This window comes from Aquarana catesbeiana, linkage group LG11 (genome assembly GCF_042186555.1).
Source record: "Aquarana catesbeiana isolate 2022-GZ linkage group LG11, ASM4218655v1, whole genome shotgun sequence".
NCBI classification, from domain to species: domain Eukaryota; kingdom Metazoa; phylum Chordata; class Amphibia; order Anura; family Ranidae; genus Aquarana; species Aquarana catesbeiana.
Window position 1 is genome coordinate 55261045 of NC_133334.1, and position 18132 is coordinate 55279176.

At 42.5% G+C, this 18132-nt stretch overlaps 1 protein-coding gene across 1 annotated transcript in view; it reads left to right on the plus strand.

Annotated features, from left to right (window-relative positions):
- The window catches only part of FAR1 (fatty acyl-CoA reductase 1), a 145374-nt gene that overhangs the window by 46440 nt on the left and 80802 nt on the right, over positions 1-18132 (plus strand). The window contains exon 2 of the mRNA XM_073604440.1: positions 6315-6516. Within this exon, the coding sequence (XP_073460541.1) occupies positions 6328-6516 (189 nt within the window). The 5' untranslated portion in view covers positions 6315-6327. The remainder of the gene's footprint in view (positions 1-6314; positions 6517-18132) is intronic.

Here is an 18132-nt window from a genome sequence, read left to right on the forward strand (position 1 = left end):
GTGAGGGCCAAACCATCACTTCCAGGACTCCTTGTTCTTTACACTGAAGATAGTTCTTAATGACATTGGCTCTGTTTGGTGTTGTCCTGCTGCAGAATACATTTGGACCATAAGAATGGGGCCAATCACACGCCTCCCTGATGATATGGCATGATGGATAAGTATCTGCCTGTATTTCTCAGCATTGAGAACTCCATTGATCTGACCAAATCTCCAACTCCATTTGCAGAGATGCCAGGGTGGATATAAATCAATGATTTTTTTTCTAAAAAAATCTGATTTTTTTTTTAATTCAAATCCTTTTTTTTTTTATTTGTATCAAATTTATTTGAATAAAATGCTTCTGGAGTAAGAATCTATCTATGGCGGTTTTAACCCTTTTTGGGCCGCTAGACGGGGTTAAAACTGCCCCGCTATCGGCCGAATAGCGACGGTATAGCGGTGCTAAAAATAGCGCCGTTTTACCACCGACGCCCGCCCCAGTCTGAAAGTAGCCTTACTGATGGTTTTGAAGCCCATTCCAGCCTTGTGCAGGTCTAAAGGTTTGAAGAAAAAGATTCTGTGGACAGGTGTTGGGCTGGATTCACACCTATGCAGTTTTAGTGCTTTTTGCATTTTGCAGATTTGCACTACAATCCATTTAACATGGTTTCCTATGGAACATGTTCTGTAGTGCAAATCTGCAAAATGCAAAAAGCACTAAAAATGCATAGGTGTGAATCCAGCCTTAGGAGCACCGCCTTAAATTGACAGGACTAATCTGTGTACCACATGAGCAAATACTGTAGTCAGTCTGTGGGAGCCAGAATTATTGTTGGTTGGTAGGCGATCAAATACTTCTGTTACTCACTGAACTGCAAATCAATTTATAACATTTGTATCGTGTTTTTTTTTTTTTTTTTTTTTTTCCTGAATTTTTGGTAGATATTCTGTCTATCATTTAAAAAACACCTATGATAAAAATTCTAGACCCTTCATTTCTTTGTAAGTGGGCAAATGTACAAAATCTGCAGGAAATCAAATAATTATTTTCCCCACTGTACATGGTTCCACTGACCATGACGGATTATTAATAGCTGTGTGCATTTAGACCTTCTTGGAGGTCTCACAGCGAATGTTGTGTTACTGCGCAGTGCTGGAGGAATAGACGCATGTTGATTTGGAGAATTTTCTTTGATTTTATTTTTTTTAATCGTACATTTACCTTAATAAACATGAATTTACTTTGTTTTGTTTTAAATTAACACATTGTTCACTGGATTGGTGATAGAATGGTAAAAGTTTTTAAAGCATTTGTTAACCCAAAAAAATAAAAAAAATGGATCCTGCTCCTTTTTAAAGCATGTTATATGACAGTGCTTGTCCTGTGTCATTTGGCCCCCTGTAACACCTAAAAACCTGTCTGATCCTGCCAGTTTCTGACCACGGTGTATCATGGCTGCTGAGACCAGACACCGTGGTCAGTTTACGTGCCTCTGTCATCAGCAACCTGCTATCTGTTCTCCTCTCTGCTCCTGTGTCCCGCTTCCCCCTCCCCGCTCTGTGTGTGAGCCGCCCCTCTCCCCTCTTGCTGCTCTCATAACACTCGCCTGTATACCTCATCAGCACTACCTCCTATTGCAGTGTCCCCCCTCTGTGTGTGATTTATAAATATAAATGCTGTAATTGCCTAATTTAAGAGCCGAGATTGCGATCACATGACCAGCCAGCAAACTCCTCCTCCCCTTCAGACTGACATCAGCAGAGGAATCTTGGCCCCCCCACACGCTGCATCTCTCAGGGGAGAAAAGGAAAAGCTGGCCAGTCATGTGATCGCAATCTCAGGAGTGAAATTAGGTATTTGCAGCATTTTTTTTTTTTTTTTTATAAATTATCGCTCAGAGGGGGATACTTCAATAGGAGGCAGTGCTGATGGTGTATACAGGTTAGAGTGGCTTACAACCACTTTTTAATAGATGAACACCATCATTTGGTAACAGAGGTAGGAGGGATCCCAGCACTACTTTGTATTTGCACACTGCTCAGAAATTAAACAATAATTAAACAATACATCTTTTATATGACTTGTGGAGCTTTTGGCACATCGGACTGAGGTATTTCCTGTATCTCCTTCTTTTCCTGTAGCCTCTGAACACCTGGTGTGATGTGCATCAGTGGGAACATACTGTTCCTAAATGGCTCAAAGTGTTGTATATGAGTAACAGTGAAAATAAGAAATACTTTGTTGTCCCATCGTAGGAAAATCTTTATCAACACTCCATCACTCTGGAAAGTGGTCACTTTGGCTAATGACGACTAGTGCCAGAGCAAACCAGGGACTTTTGTAGCGTTTCTTTGCCTGGATTGTAGTACTAAAATATTTAGTACATAGAAGTGTTGTCACATCCTGCATATAGGAATCCTAGCTACTCAGGATGTTTGTGGTGAATGTGCTTTACTGGAACAGATGAGGAAATGATTTTGCCAGAGTTAAAAGCGGAACTTTACTCATAACAATTTAAAGCGGAGTTCCACCCAAAAATGGAACTTCCGCTTTAAGAGAAGGTGACCCCCTGACATGCCACATGTGGGGGGAGTGGATACCCTCTTTTCAGAGGGTCCCAGCTCCCACTCCTTTCTGGCGCACCCTCCGCGCTGGAAGGAAGATCACCTCTACCCCCTGCATCTAGGCAATCATCCGGGACACATCACAGGTCCCAGATGATTGTGCGGCCAGTCACGGCTTGTGCATGTGCAGTGGGTGCCACAGCCGGGCGCCCACATTTACAATGCCGGCGCTGTCGAGGGGAGGGGGAGACGAGCAGGGCTTCGAACCCCCGCATCGCTGGACCCTTGGGACAGCTTAGTGTCTGATTATTAAGTCAGCAGCTGCAGTATTTGTAGCTGCTGACTTTTAATTTTTTTTTTTTTTTTAAGCGGTGCTCTGCTTTAATAATAAAAAAAGTTCTTTAGCAAGGAACCTACATTCCACATTAATAATTATGCTATCAAAATGAGTGTGTGCTGTAAATTGTCCCCAGCATTGTTCCTGTTTCTGCCATTTTGCTGAATTCCAGAGCCCCTGAACAGCTGTAAATCATTAGGTCGTCAGCAGAACAGCCTCTAGTTGCTCATATTGGCACCATACTAAAAATGGAGAGCAACTGAGCAGGGTGAGACAGAGTATTACTGGTTTGTAAAGTGGAGTTCCACCCAATAATGGAACTTCCACTTTTTGGATTCTTCCCCCCCTCCGGTGTCACATTTGGCACCTTTCAGGGGGGAGGAGGGAGCAGATATCTGTCTAATACAGGTATTTGCTCCCACTTCCTGGCATAGATCACCGCTGCGCTTGCGGTGACCTACGTCACTTCCGGCGCCTCTGCTCTCCGGCGCCTACGCTCTCCTCTGTGAGACACAGAACACAGCAGGGACCAGAGAAGACGCGCAGTGTGACTCGCGCATGCGCAGTGTGACTCGCGCATGCGCAGTGTGACTCGCGCATGCGCAGTAGGGAACCTGGAAGTGAAGCCGCACGGCTTCACTTTCTTATCCCCTTACCGAGGATGGCGGCGGCAGCAGCCGTGAGCTGAAGGAAGGATTGGCTTCGGCTGCCGACATCGCGGGCTCCCTGGACAGGTAAGTGTCCATATATTAAAAGTCAGCAGCTGCAGTATTTGTAGCTGCTGGCTTTTAATATTTTTTTTTTTCAGCGAACCTCCGCCTTAAACAGTATAGGCATTTATTTTAAGACCCCTTTCACACTGGGGCAGTTTTCAGGCGCTTTAGCACTAAAAATAGCACCTGAAAAGCACCTCTCAAGCCACCCCATCCTGAAAGCACAAGTGCTTTCGCACTGGGACGGTGCGCTTACAGGACCGGAAAAAAAGTCCTGCAAGCAGCATCTTCAGGGTGGTTTGGGAGTGGTGTATACACCGCTCCCAATATGCCCTGCCCATTGAAATGAATGGGCAGCGCTGCCGAAGCTCCTGCAAAGTGATTCAGCAGCACCACAACACGGGCGCTATTAACCCTTTCTTCAGCCGCTGGTGGGGTTTAAAAGCGCCCCGCTAGCGGCCAAAAAGTGCATCTATAACAGCGGTGAAGTGCCGCTAAAACTAGCAGTGCTTTACCGCTAACGCCGGCTCCGCCCCAGTGTGAAAGGGGTCTTAATGTTTTACATAGCTATGCCTGCAAAAGGGGCCAGCCTGAAGTGATCTAGCAGGACTTAATTTCCAACTAAAGTTCCACTGTAAATTCCTTCCTACATCTTATTTCTTCTGCTTAGTTCTGGGTGCTCTGTAAATATTTTTAAATTGAGTTGTAGGTAATATTTTAGGTGTTTTATTGTCTTTCTATATTTTGTATTTTATTTTATGTCTTGTTCTGTTCCATCCCAAATAGAAGCCATAATGCTTTACCGTGTCCTGTAGACAACAGGTTGTCTGAGGCTTGCCATAGTCAATGGATGGTATTAATTTTAATGCACTCGTTGGGGGTTGGTACAGATTTTATGCCTCAAATTCTTGGACACAGATTTTGGAAGCTTTTATTTTTATATTGGCAGTACTAAGAATCTATTAATGCCCGGTGCGTTGGGCTGTATTGCTCACTGCATGCCCAGTGCAACGATTGGCTGAGAAGGCTCAGTTCACACCAATGTGTTGAATTGATGTGCGCTGGGTGAAAATTGAACCTGCACATCGCAACACACACAAAGAAAAGAAAAATAATGTATTTTGGCTCCTGCTATAATAAAAAAAAAATGCAGCATTTTAAGAAAATGTCCAGTAGCACAATGCTTTATGCATGAACATAATGCACTAAATGCAACAGAAAAGGTGTGAATCCAGCCTTAATGTTAGCATTATAATTTTGTTGCTTTCCTTTTTATCTAAATATTTCTTGGTTTTGGCTTTACTCCATGATCAATTTTAATGGATATACATAGGTTTATGCTTTTGTTCAGTGGTCAGGTCATAGGTTCAGTATAGTGTGTGTGTGTGTATATAATCGGAACAAAGCAAAAATCTGAACGAAGCACATCCCTTTGCAGTGTGTACTTGTCTCAATCCAGAGCACCAAGTGTCATTTCTGTCTGCTGCTCACTTCTGACAAGTTTTTCCTGATACCAAGAGAAAAATGGATCTCCAGCTGATTGACAGTCTGGGCTCTGTTCCTGTGTGCTGTATGAAAGGGGGGTGTCCCTTCTCTCCCTCCCTCCCCTTTGCTATGCCTTGAAGCAATGCCTGTGTAATCTTGAGGTCTGTGGACCTCAAGTCGCTTCAAAGTCGGACCAAAGTAGTGCAGGGACTATTTTGATGTTGCTGTGCCTAGTAGTCTCACAGATATGAACGGTACTCATTGGAAATCATAGGGTATGACTTGTCATGCGACTTTGAAAAGTTGGAGCTCCAGGCTAAATGCAATGTTTAAATGAACAAAATGCCTTTGATATGTCTTCTAAATTTTATTATTTTCATTGTCCCCTTCTTTTTGAAGGTTATACCTGCTAATCCTGCCAGTTCTCCTGGTGTTCTCTCTCCCTGTTAGCAACACTCCAGTCCCATCGCTGGATTTGTACCATTGTTGGCCCATTCCATTTGTTTCCCTATTTGGCTAAGCAATGATGTCATCACGGCATCTCATCCCTGATTAGACCGATGTTGTCAGCCAAGAGACGTTGGTGTAGGGCAGTCAATGGAGCCTACCCACTGTCTGGACAGAAAGAAGAGGATGTAAGGGATTGCCTGTCATGTGACCGAAAATAATATTATTATAAAGAAGTTCATGAGTGATTTTAATGATGGCTTGATGAAAAGAAATGATGAAGGACTTGTGAATTTTCTGTTAGGCTAGCCTATGATTACATGTTACGTTTGGATCATCACTGGCTAAAAATCACCAATTAATATGATAAAATCTCCATATGCATTTACGTACATAGTGTATATTGCTTTCTCTTGCTTATAGTCTATTGTGAGTTCCAGGTAGCTATAAAAAAAAAAAAATCCAAAGAGGTAATATATTAAAGGAGTACTTCTTCTGGGGACTGATGACTACTGTTGATCTGCTTATTGACAAACTGGGAACTGGGTAGAGCAGGATGTGTGTGTATATATATATCTATATCTGTGTGTATATATATATATGTGTGTGTGTGTGTGTGTGTGTGTGTGTATGTGTGTGTGTATATATATATGTGTATGTATGTATATATATATATATATATATATATATATATATATATATATTACAAGTCTGCATGGTATCTTGTGCAAACTGGCCAAAGTGTTAATTTCTAACAAAACCTGCCTCTTTGCTTTTCATTTTAGGACTTTGTTCAAGATGACATCCATTCCAGAATACTACAAAGGGAAAAATGTCCTCATCACAGGAGCTACCGGCTTCATGGGAAAGGTTCTCCTTGAGAAGCTGCTTAGGTCTTGTCCAGGCATCAAGAAGGTTTATGTTCTAGTCAGACCCAAAGCAGGCCAGGAGCCTCGGGAAAGGGTTGCTGAAATGATGAGCTGTAAGGTGAGTCATAAAATGAATGCTGCATTGTAACCTGATGGAAACAATTTGTAATAATGCTTACAGGAAATGACTTTTGGGGTACTTTTGCCTACTGAAATAAGCAGATGTGAGTTTAACACCAATTGTTGAATGATGGGCTACATTGTGGAAGACAGAGGATGTCTTTTAGAAATTTGTTGAACACTTAAAGGATAAGTTCACCTTTCGTAACACGTTGCCCTCATATTTAGGGTGTAACATGTAACCTGTTACGAATGGACCGCCCCCGCTCCTCCCCGATCCCCGCTGTGACAGCTAGCGTGGTTCTTCTCCCTCCTCGGTAGCTGTCACAATTTAACAAAAAAAGTGGCTGAGCGGGGCTCTGCCCCCGCCCGGCCACGTTACTGATTGACAGGGCTACAGTATGTGCATTTGAAAGCTACAAGATCTGGCTGCGGCGGTTGGCTTGTAGTTTTCAATGAACTAGCATGGCATTGTGGCGCGCCGTAGTAGTTCATGCTTCCAGTCAGGTTGTATCTGCTTACCCATATGGCGAGGCAGATACACTGGCAGATCTGCAGGAGATCTGCATGGCACCAGCGTGCTTTTACAGCCTCCAAAAAAAATAATAATTGCACATCTTTTTTTACCAGCAAAAAAAGTGCTCCCCCCCCCCCCCCCCCCCCCCAAAAGTCAACTTATCCTTTCTAGCCGTCAAATATTGAAGTGGTCACAGAGTTTCCTACAAAGTTCTTGACTGAATTATGACCTTGATAATTGTCCTGCGTTACCAAATAATTTATCAAACCTGAAAGTTGTACAAGTGACCATATTCAATGGCTGGTTAAATTAAACCCTGGTTTATAATGGCTGGCAGAAGGACTAGTGAGCAGGCATCACCAAGCTCCCCTCTACCCTGTTTTGGTCTCTTCAGGGGAGCCACTTGGACGATTACCCTAGATCTGCTGGTCTTTCCTCCAATAAGGTGTATTCTGTTAAGTCATTTTCCTAGTAGAAAGAGTTGAAATTGAAACACCACACCACTGCCATTAGGTCCAGATAGAACTTTATTCCATTAAAGGCCAGGGGTACAATTCAAAAAGTAGCTAACATGTTTCGGGGGTCTAAGTGCCCCCTTTCATCAGGGCTAGAAAAAGCATAAGAAAATTTTCATATTAATCTGATATCGATACAATATCCCCTCCACGGCGTCATAATTAAAATCAGTCAATAGTAATGAGAGTGTCAGAATAATTACACAAAATTGAGAATATAAGCACTGAACAAAAGTGAGAATATGGATGCTGAAAAAAATAATAATCATTGCTGCTATTAAAATACTAGTCCTACATTTTTAATTTGGTTTTATTTGCCCATATTTATAGCACCTTTAGCAGTGTGCTTTGTGTTGCCTGTAATGTTTTTTTCACCATCTTGTTCTTTGTTGTTGGTGGGAAAGATTATATGTTGGATTTCACAAAGAATCTTGTTCATTGCACTGCAATAAACTGAAAAATGAGGTTTGCGTCATTGCTAGCAAGCTGACTGGCTGATATAGTTGCTATAATTCCTAGTGCTGTCCGATTGCCACATCCATTTGAAAACCAGATAAAGTAGCAGATTGACTGACAAATTCTCTATAGAGGGAACAAGCAACTGGGAACTCATCCATGGTTATTACTTTGTGGGCTGGGGAGGACAGACAGATTTTTGCTAGGAAAGCTCATTAATGGAGCGTCAGAGATATAAAATTCAGACCGCTTATTGTTAATGCATACATTAAATTTATTGGCTCTTGCACACAGGCTTCCTGAGCCCGTCTGTTATAAACCGATTATTCTCAGCTCAGGCAGCCCAGGTACAGCAAATAGCCTGTCTCTGAAAAGAATGGCTGTGCTCTTCTGTACTCGCGTATATGACAGTGCTATCGTAAACACGAGTACAAAGTACGAGCCTTTGCAAATATTAGAATTTCTTCCACTCAGACATAATAATTTTTCTGTTTTGGTTACACTGAATGGGCTCAGTCGGCCTGTGTGCAAGAGCCCTAAAATTAGTTTGACACGGTTTGTTCCTTCAGATGTTGTTCATTTTACCATAGAAAAGAAAATCTTCTCACCAGATGTGTACAACATCTGAATGTTGGCCGGGGTAGTTGAGGCAGTCCCAGCAGTAAGAAGTACAAGCATGTATTTCATGGGCTGTTTATTGGCTATAAATTTCTGTCAGCGGGCATCTTTTCATTTCATATGCTTTAATTTTACCACAATGACTGTTTTATGAAAAAATGACCAATTTGTGAAACTGTGACCCAGCTATGGGCTTTGAAGTATTTGCATGTTCTTTGTCAGCAGTAAATGAGCTTTAAAGGATAAGTTAACCTTTAGTAACATGTTCAGAGTGTAGCATGTTACTAAGCAGCATCACCTGATCCCTCATTGTGACAGTGGGTGGAGATATATTTTTATTGTCCCCTTTTTTTTCAGAAATGGTTCATTTGGGCCAAGCTGGCCCAAACCAACTATATACTGCACTTACTGGTGTTCTTGTTGGGCACAGTGTGTTAACTGTATGGGCCCTTTCACATGGGCGGACCGATCGCGTCCACCTGTCAGTTTTTTAGGTGAATTCAATCAGACTATCTAGTCTCTATGGAGCGATGGGTGTCAACGGACATGTGTCATTTGACATCCGATCCGGTCTGCTAAAACGGACAAATGGGGATCCGTTCCCCATCTGTCTGGCAGATCGGATCAGATGGCAGTCGGGTGTAAACGGACAGGCATAAGCGGTGCAGACACAGAAAAGGCATCAGTCTGCTCAATGGGGAATCGGCAGACAGATTTACCGCTGGGCAGGCGGACTCCAGTGGAGCCTGCCCTGTGTGTAAGGGGACTGTGTTGCCTCCACTACATGCAGTGTACAGCACTGTGTTGCAGCAATGGGACAGGAGCTTCCCTTCCCTCTACCGAAACAAAATAAAGTTGGACTGGGCACTGCTTGGCCATTCACTGAAAGCTTTGTATTCTTAGAATTAATACAAAGCATCTTCTGATTGGCTGAGGCAGAGAGGCTGGTGGATAATGTTGCGGATTTCACCTCAGCCAATCAAAAGAAGCTTTGCATTCATTCAGAGAAAGCAAAGCTTCCTGTGAATGGCTTAGCAGTGCTCAGCCCTACTTTGCTTTGTTCTGGAACGGGATGGAAGTCTCACTGCTGGAACAAAGCTCTGTATAAAGTAGGTAGCTGACGCTATGTACAGTTTATACAGTGTGCCCAGCAAGCGCAACTATTAATGTGCTAAATAGTTAATTTGTGCCAGCTTGGCCCAAATGAGACTCTAAACATGGAGTTGGGCTTTGACATGTTTGCTTGTAGAGTACAAAGAAATGTATATTTATATAAATTTATATTTGTGCAAAACAATATTGGTCAAAGAAACCTGAAAAAACTCACATATAAGTAATGATGAATCATTGGTACTATAACAGATATGTAAAAATTCCTCTAGATGGTTTAGGGGTATGCAGGGTACGAGCGCTGAACTGGTAATGACTGGGAGTTCCTCTCTAAACTTGTCTAGCTCTAGGGCTTTGTTTTCTAATTGTTATGTTACACAATACAGTAGTGCTATTCCTCGTGGGATGGATGATACAGCAGCGTGTTCCCTTGGTTAAGTTGTTGTGCTCTGGTTACCAGAGGGACAGGGATCGGAACAAGCATTTGTTTTCTGCCTGGCAGCCAACACCGTAGCTGAATTATAATAACGAGAGGTAAAAGAAGCTAAAGTGTTGCCCGTAGCAACCAATTAAGTTTCCCATTCCAATCTGTTTTCAGTTCAGCAATGGTAAAAATAAAACAAGAGAACCTGTGTATGCGTCACTTTTCACAAATCGGCCTCTACATGTTACTTTTTTTAGCGCAGGTTAGAGAATACAAGCTAATGTCTGATTGGTCGGTGTGTGGGTAACAGCTAAACTTTTCCTTCAGTTTCTAAAAATGAACCCTTTGCTTTCCCAGTGCAGGCTTAAGTATGCAGGCTAACTGCATCAATTTCTGTTCTTTTAGGATTTTATAATTAATTTTATATAAGCTGCTTTGTCCTCTTTGCTACAATTTTAAAAGTGACAAACCTGCTTTTAGTGAAGTCTTGTTATCCCTGCAGGGATGTATGCTGTGTGTATAATACCCTTTACCCTTGGTTGTCATTGGGTACAGATTCTGCCCTGGACTGTCATGAATCATATACAGCAGTCAGCATAGCACCCGCGTCACTCTCATTCCTTTTGGCTTATAATTCCTTCTGATAAGAATTGTCACATGTACAGCTTTTACCTTTTGCCATTATAATCCAAACCTAAGAGAATGTCCGCAGTCAATATGATCACAGCGACGTCCCCTTCATCAGCAGATGCAGAACTTTTTTTTGTAAACTCTGCCCTAAACTTCATGCAGCTGCTTCTCTTACAGAGTTTGAAAAGTTCTGTGCTCGTCAGATTGATACCACTCATTTTGTTATGTAGAAGGGTATAAACTATTGCTGGGGTGTGCAGTCACAATCTGACCCATATTACATCAGGGAATGGGAGGCAGAATTGGGGGATCAGTTTCACGACACCTCAATTACAAAAAAATGATCATACTTTTCCACGCCCCTTCTATTAGTACTATAAGGCCTCATGTACACTGCTGCTGGTAAACGGACGTTCAGAGGCAGTTGGCCGCTTTTTTTTCAGCCGCCCCTGAACTCATCCAATGTTATCTTTTGTGTACATGTACAGAGGTTCGTTTAATGTCGCTTTTAGGCAGTTGAGTTTAGGGGCCATTTTTTTTTTTTTTTTGCTTTCCAAAAAAAGAGTTCAGATGCTGAGTTTAGAGGCATTTCAAGCGCCAAATGCTTCTAAACGCGGTAACTCGCGTTTAGCCGCGTTTCTTTTACAGGCGTTTTTCATTTTTAGCTATTTTGAAAAAAAAAAAAAAAATGTTTTTTTTTCAAACGCTTCTAAACGCAAATGCGGCAATACTGACGTTTTTAAACGTGGGTTACTATCTGTCAAGTTAAATCGTTCAGGAGAGGTTGTAAAAACGTCCCATGTACATTAAGCCTAACTCAGGCAACCTGCTAGAAGTTTCTCTCTCTAGATGATAACGTATGCCCCACCGTCTAGCTGAAATGTTTTAATGAGTGGATTCCAAATGTTGGAGAGGCTGTACCCAGGAGGGCACCTGTCTACATATCATCTGGTGGAACTGCCCCGAAATTAAAAAAAAAAAAAAAAAAAAAAAAAATCTGGCAGGAAATCTCTCCCTGGATTCAGAAACCAACACCCGGACCTCTTGAATTCACCCCACTCCACTACCTATTTCATTCTTCTCTCTCCTCCTTAAATTCCTAGAAAAATAGCATCACTTCGCATCTATTGAATGCAGCCAAGAGTCTCATTCCTAGATATTGAAGAGTAGATACCCCGACCCTCTGAGACTGGCGGATAGAAGTAGAAAGGATTATGGAGCCAGAAAGATGGGTTTTTATCTTGGTAAACAAAAAGAACAGTTTCTGGACATCTGGTCGGGTTGGATGTATTACTCCCTGGAGATTGACAAGTAACCAGCCCTACTTAATACAGGGGGTCTACCGGGTATGGTTGTGTATTCACTTTACAGTGCTGGCTAGGCTGTTCTCACACCACTGACAGGGTCATTCCCCACTATTCTGCCCCTCACCATGTTTTAGGTTCTGAAGGCCGTGAATCCGCCAGGACCCCTGCAGTGATACCTTTTTTGTCCTGCAAGCGTTGGAGAGAGAGACAGATGCACTACCTAGGGTTTCCTAGTGTGATCCTGATAGGTTGATTATATTTTCTTTTCCTTTTAATTTTTCGTTTGTTTTTGGTTCTATGGTTTCCTTTCGGTCATTGGCCCATGATTGTGTATTGAGCGGATAGGCCCTCCCCTCTGGCTGAGAGGCTCTCCTTGTATAACACATTCGGAGGCTCCACTTTCTCCTGCAATTTGTCCTGGTAGGGCATTATGTACAGCCGGGGTCTCAAAATGTTTTAAACAAGGAGCCAGTTTACTGTCCTTCAGACTTTAAGGAGGCCAGACTGTGGACACTGGGGGTAGAAAAGGTCCTGGCATTGATGGGAGTAAACGATGCCATAGGCTTAGCCGTCAGTGGGAGTAAAAAAATTGATACTTTTGTTGTCAGTGGGAGGAATAGTGCCCCCATCATTGGTGTCAGTGGAAGGAATGATGCCCCATCATTGTCAGTGGAAGGAATAGTACCCCAAGGGCCAGATAAAGACAAGAAAAAGGACCACATCCAGCCCGTGGGCCGCAGTTTGGAGACCCCTGATGTACAGGGAGGCTTTTCTTCTCTTTCCCAATGTTTGCAGGTAACTCCTTATACTAGTTAAATTATTGATATTTCTTGCCTCCCATTACAGCATTTACCTTTGTATGCTTACACTCATTGTCAGGAATGCTTGTCAGGCTTACAACTCTTAGTATGCTGCCTATGGTCATCGGTATTGTTTTTTTGTATGTTGATTGCAATTCGGGCACTATAAGTTTTTTTTTTTTTCCCCCCATATATATTGTAAATCCTTTATGTTTTGGCCTCAGTTCATATTGTGTAATTCTCTGAAAAATCATGATAAATACTGATTATACAAAAAAACAAAAAACAATGTCCTCTTTTTTTTGTAGGTCAGTACTTAATTGAGTTAAAAAAAAAAATAAGTTCAGGGGGGGTGGCGGCGCGTTCAGGATGTGTAGCAATTGCCTATACTGGTGTTCTAGCCAGTGTTGCTGCATATTTACAGAAAAAGGAAATCTGTCGGATGGGGACACACTGGATGCCGTCACTGCCATTGTGCTATTGCTGGGTGTCCGGTGCATCCCTATACCTTCTAACCACCTCAATACAGGGCTCTTACACCCCCTTCCTGCCCAGGCCATTTTTCAGTTTTCAGCGCTGTTACACTTTGAATGACAATTGTGCGGTCATACAACACTGTAACCATGTGAAATCGTTATTTTCTTCACACAAATAGAGCTTTCTTTTGGTGGTATTTAATCACTCCTGGATTTTTTATTTTTTCCTGGGGAAAAAAAAAAAGTCCACAAATGTTGAGAAAAAAAAAATAAAAAAATGTTTTTCTTAGTTTCTGTCAGTAAATTTTGTAAATAAATAATTTTCCTCCTTCACTGATGGGTGCTGATGAGGTGGCACTTATGGGCACTGACTAGGTGGCACTGATGGGGAGGCACGAATATGCCGCACTGGTGGGTGGCATTGATGGGCAGCAGTGATATCCAGCACAGACTGGCATCACTAAGGGCCATTGATTGGTGGCCCTAGTGGCCACTGATTGGTGGCAGTGGTGGGCAATCGTTGCTGGCATGGGTAGGCACTTAATTGTAATTAGAGCACTGATTACATACCTAGCTGTACCCTGTGAGGAGATGCCACTGATCAGCTCTCCTCACACTCTGTCAGTGTGAGGCGAGGAGCGCCAATTACTGGCATCTCCGAGTTTTACGTGTGACCGGCTCTGATTGGACATAGCCGATCACATGGTTAAAGAGCCGCAGTGGCGGCTCTTTACACAGATCAGGAACACGTCGTGTACCAGCAACGCGGCCGCCGCGCTGCGCGCCCGTTCTGGGAGGCCGTCATATGATATCCACCCAAAACGAGAGCTGCACCGCCCAGCCATCATTTGACGGTGGGCGGGCGGCAAGTGGTTAAAGAGGGGTGGGCTCCTTTCAGGCATACCTGCCCTTTAATCTATCCATTATCATATATGTACTCCTGCAATGGACACTCTCAGCAGTGCTCGGGTGCCGTGACGTGGCCGCTGCAACTTACGCATTTATTGCAAATGTGTGCAAGCTAAACCCCTTCGCTTTAACGTGAACTGTTAGACAAGGTCATTCGGTTTGTTTCAGGTTGGCTGGTATGTGAGCTGGGAATTTCTGTTTGTTGTTTTCAGATGGGGACACAGACTGCAGTAAAAACCTAATGGAAGTTTGAAAGCTATACACTGTTAGATTTCTCTAGTTCAGGCCCCAGGTTAGAAAGCAGTTGATTTCCCCAATCCAGGCTAAACAGTGTAGATCAGGGATATGCAATTAGCGGACCTCCAGCTGTTGCAAAACTACAAGTCCCATTATGCCTCTGCCTCTGGGTGTAATGCCTGTGGCTGTCAGAGTCTTGCTATGCCTCATGGGACTTGTAGTTCTGCAACAGCTGGAGGTCCGCTAATTGCATATCCCTGGTGTAGGTGGAAGGAGGAATCTCCCCTCTCAGTTATCCTATTCACACAGCTGCAGCAGTCATTGCTATCAGAAACCTTAACATTGATTGTATGAAGTGGGATGCAGTCACCGGCTGACTGATTTCCATCCAGCTCCTTTAACTTTAATCAACTTTTTATCCAGCCAGGTTGTGCCGATGGGGCCACAGCTTTAATTTTGGATCATTTCCCAACTCAAAACAAAACTAAAAGGAAACAGATTGTTGAAGTCTGATTTTAGTATAACGGAAAGAACAGTAATAGAAGACGGCTAATCATGTATCTGCTTGTTAAACCTTCTAGACCAGGGGTTTTTAAGCATTTTAATCCATGGACGCAATTAAGAAAAAAAAGTTACCGTACTGGGACCTAAGATGAGAGGCATTACCAAAAATTTTTACCAAAGTGTCAGCAGATCTAATAAGAGATAATTAACAATAATTGTATAACATATTGCTGGCAGTCTTCACCATCTCTGAAAGCTTTTCTGTTTGTTCATTTTTATTAAATTCTCAAAATTTATAGGGACATTTTGCATATGTAGATGTGTAGACAGATATCTAAGCTGTACTCTGGTCACACACATTCTATATATGTGTTTAACACCAAAGCATTGATGGTGCAGATGGTCAACATCTTCTAAGGCACTTATTTACTTTACTACTTTGCCTGAAAATGCTTCGTCAGAGATGTAGAAATGGGAAGAGAAAGATGGAGTACAGGCAAATGGGGAATAGTGGGTGTGAAAGAAAAGAGATGGGGGGGGGGGGGGGGTCTGCAGTTAGGGGGACAGTTCATGTCCTGAGGTGCTATCAATGTGCTTGTGGTCTCGCCAATTTGGAGGTAGAGTAGACAGCTGCCAAAGTGTAAGGGGTAATTAACACCAGATCCAAGGAGACCACATTTTTTCAAAGAAGGCTAGTCTGTCATTTTATCATGGCAGTCATTACTGCCCCCCCCCCCCCCCCCCCCCCCCCATTCCCTAGGAGCAGGGTGAGAATGGCAGTGGGGGGTGAGGCAGGCCAGAATACAAGAAAAAGAATATAAAAGAATTGAATATTTTGCAGAGAGGGTGGAGTGCAGAAAGGAGCTAAATTATAGTGAGGCTGGGTTCACACACATAGGCGATGTGGGAACCAGCGATTCCTGTGCTAATTTGCAGGCACTGCTCTCTGCAAACTGCTGCGGGTGTCATTACAAAGTTAATGACACCCCCAAATCTGTTTGCAGTGTAAACTGTGAAATCAGGCAGGAATCCATGGGTGCGCTGCGGTCCGATTCCAGTGCTGACCAAAAAAAAAGGTCCTGTACCATTTTGGTCCGAATGTGATCTGCTCAGCAATTCGGTGCGAGACGCATGCAATGTCTGTGTTTGAACCAGTGTGACCCCAACCTAAAGTTCTGCTTTAGGCATCATCCAGGAGACTGGATTTGACATCATGGGTATTGAGATAAGTATTAGTATTGATGATTTCCAGGTCTTTGTTACAGTTTAGTAGCAGTAAAAAGTCAATGGTTTTAATTAAGCACTTGTAAGCCCCTCTCACCATTTCTATGAACTTAAAAAGGTTGTAAAAACAAACAAAAGCCCTGCAAGACAAAGTCATAATGAAATACTTACCTTAAAACGAAGCTGTTGTAGCGGCGCCTGCACACGGCTGACATTTTCCCCAGAGTTTCTTCCGGATTCGTGGGCTCCGGATTGGCCGGAGCCGCAATGATGTCGCTCCTGCGCATGCGCGTGGGAGCCGCCGTTCACGCCACGGGGCTCGGAAGGAATGGCACCCGTGCCCGTTCCTTCAGAGCGCATGCACCAGTGATGTCACAGGCTGCATGTAATGTAAATATCTTCTAAACTGTACATGTTTTAGGAGATATTTACACTACCTATAGGTAAGCCTTATTATAGACTTGCCTATAGGTAAATGTTAGCAGATGAAGTTTACGTCCTCTTTAACTTAAGAGAAATAAGGTCATTCTATTTTCTTTTTTCCATGTTCAACTATAGCTGGGGTGTCTTCACCTCACAACCTTGCCTGTCTGTGTAGTTCCTTCCCCAATATGGGTCTGTGCTGTTAATCAAATTCCTTTTGGAAGGAGTGGTGGTGTCCTGGGCAGGAATATTTATTACAATTTCATCCCATAGAAAGGAATGATCTCTGTTGTACATTAACTGCATTGCTTATAAGTTCAGTTCATGGTAGTATGCAATTTGAAATAAAAGTATATCATTCACCGCTGCTTTAATGTTTGGACAAACTATGCTACGTTTATTACACAGTCATGTGGTGACCCATCACTAATACTTCAGACTCCGTTTGGGTCCCAACCCATAATTTGAAGTGGTTGTCAACCTCAGACATGAAATATGAATAAAGCATATCCCTGTGTACCTGTCTCAATTAAGAGCATTAACCACTTAAAGACCAGGCCTCTTTTTCAGACTTGTCGTTTACAAGTTAAAAACACATTTTTTTTTTTTTTTTTTTTTGCTAGAAAATTACTTGGAACCCCCAAACATTATACTTTTTTTTTTTCTAACACCCTAGAGAATAAAATGGCGGTCATTGCAATACTTTTTGTCACACCGTATTTGTGCAGCGGTCTTACAAGAGCACTTTTTTTTGAAAAAATTCACTTTTTGAATAAAAAAATAAGACAGTAAAGTTAGCCCAATTTTTTTATATTGTGAAAGATAATGTTACGCCGAGTAAATTGATACCCAACATGTCACGCTTTAAAATTGCGGAATGGTGTCAAACTTTTACCCTTAATCTCCATAGGCGACGTTTAAAAAATTCTACAGGTTGCATGTTTTGAGTTCCAGAGGAGCTCTAGGGCTAGAATTATTGCTCTCGCTGTAACGATCGCAGCGATACCTCGCATGTGTGGTTTGACCACCGTTTTCATATGCGGGCGCTAATCACATATGCGTTCACTTCTGCGCATAAGCTCATTGGGACGGGGCGCTTTTAAAAAAAAAAAAAAAATTTTCTTTTTTATTTAATTTGATTTTATTTATTTTTACACTGTTTAAAAAAAAAAAAAGGGGTCACTCATATTCCTATTACAAGGAATGTAAACATCCCTTGTAATAGAAAAAAGCATGACAGGTCCTTAAATATGAGATCTGGGGTCAAAAAGTCCTCAGATCTCATATTTGGACTTAAATGCAATAAAAGAAGAAAAAAAAAAATTTGTTATTTAAAAAAAAATGACAACAAAAAAAAAGTTGCTTTTAAGACATATGGGCGGAAGTGACGTTTTGACGTCGCTTCCGCCCTGCTATGGTATGGAGACGGGTGGGGCCATGTTAGCCTCACTCATCTCCATACCC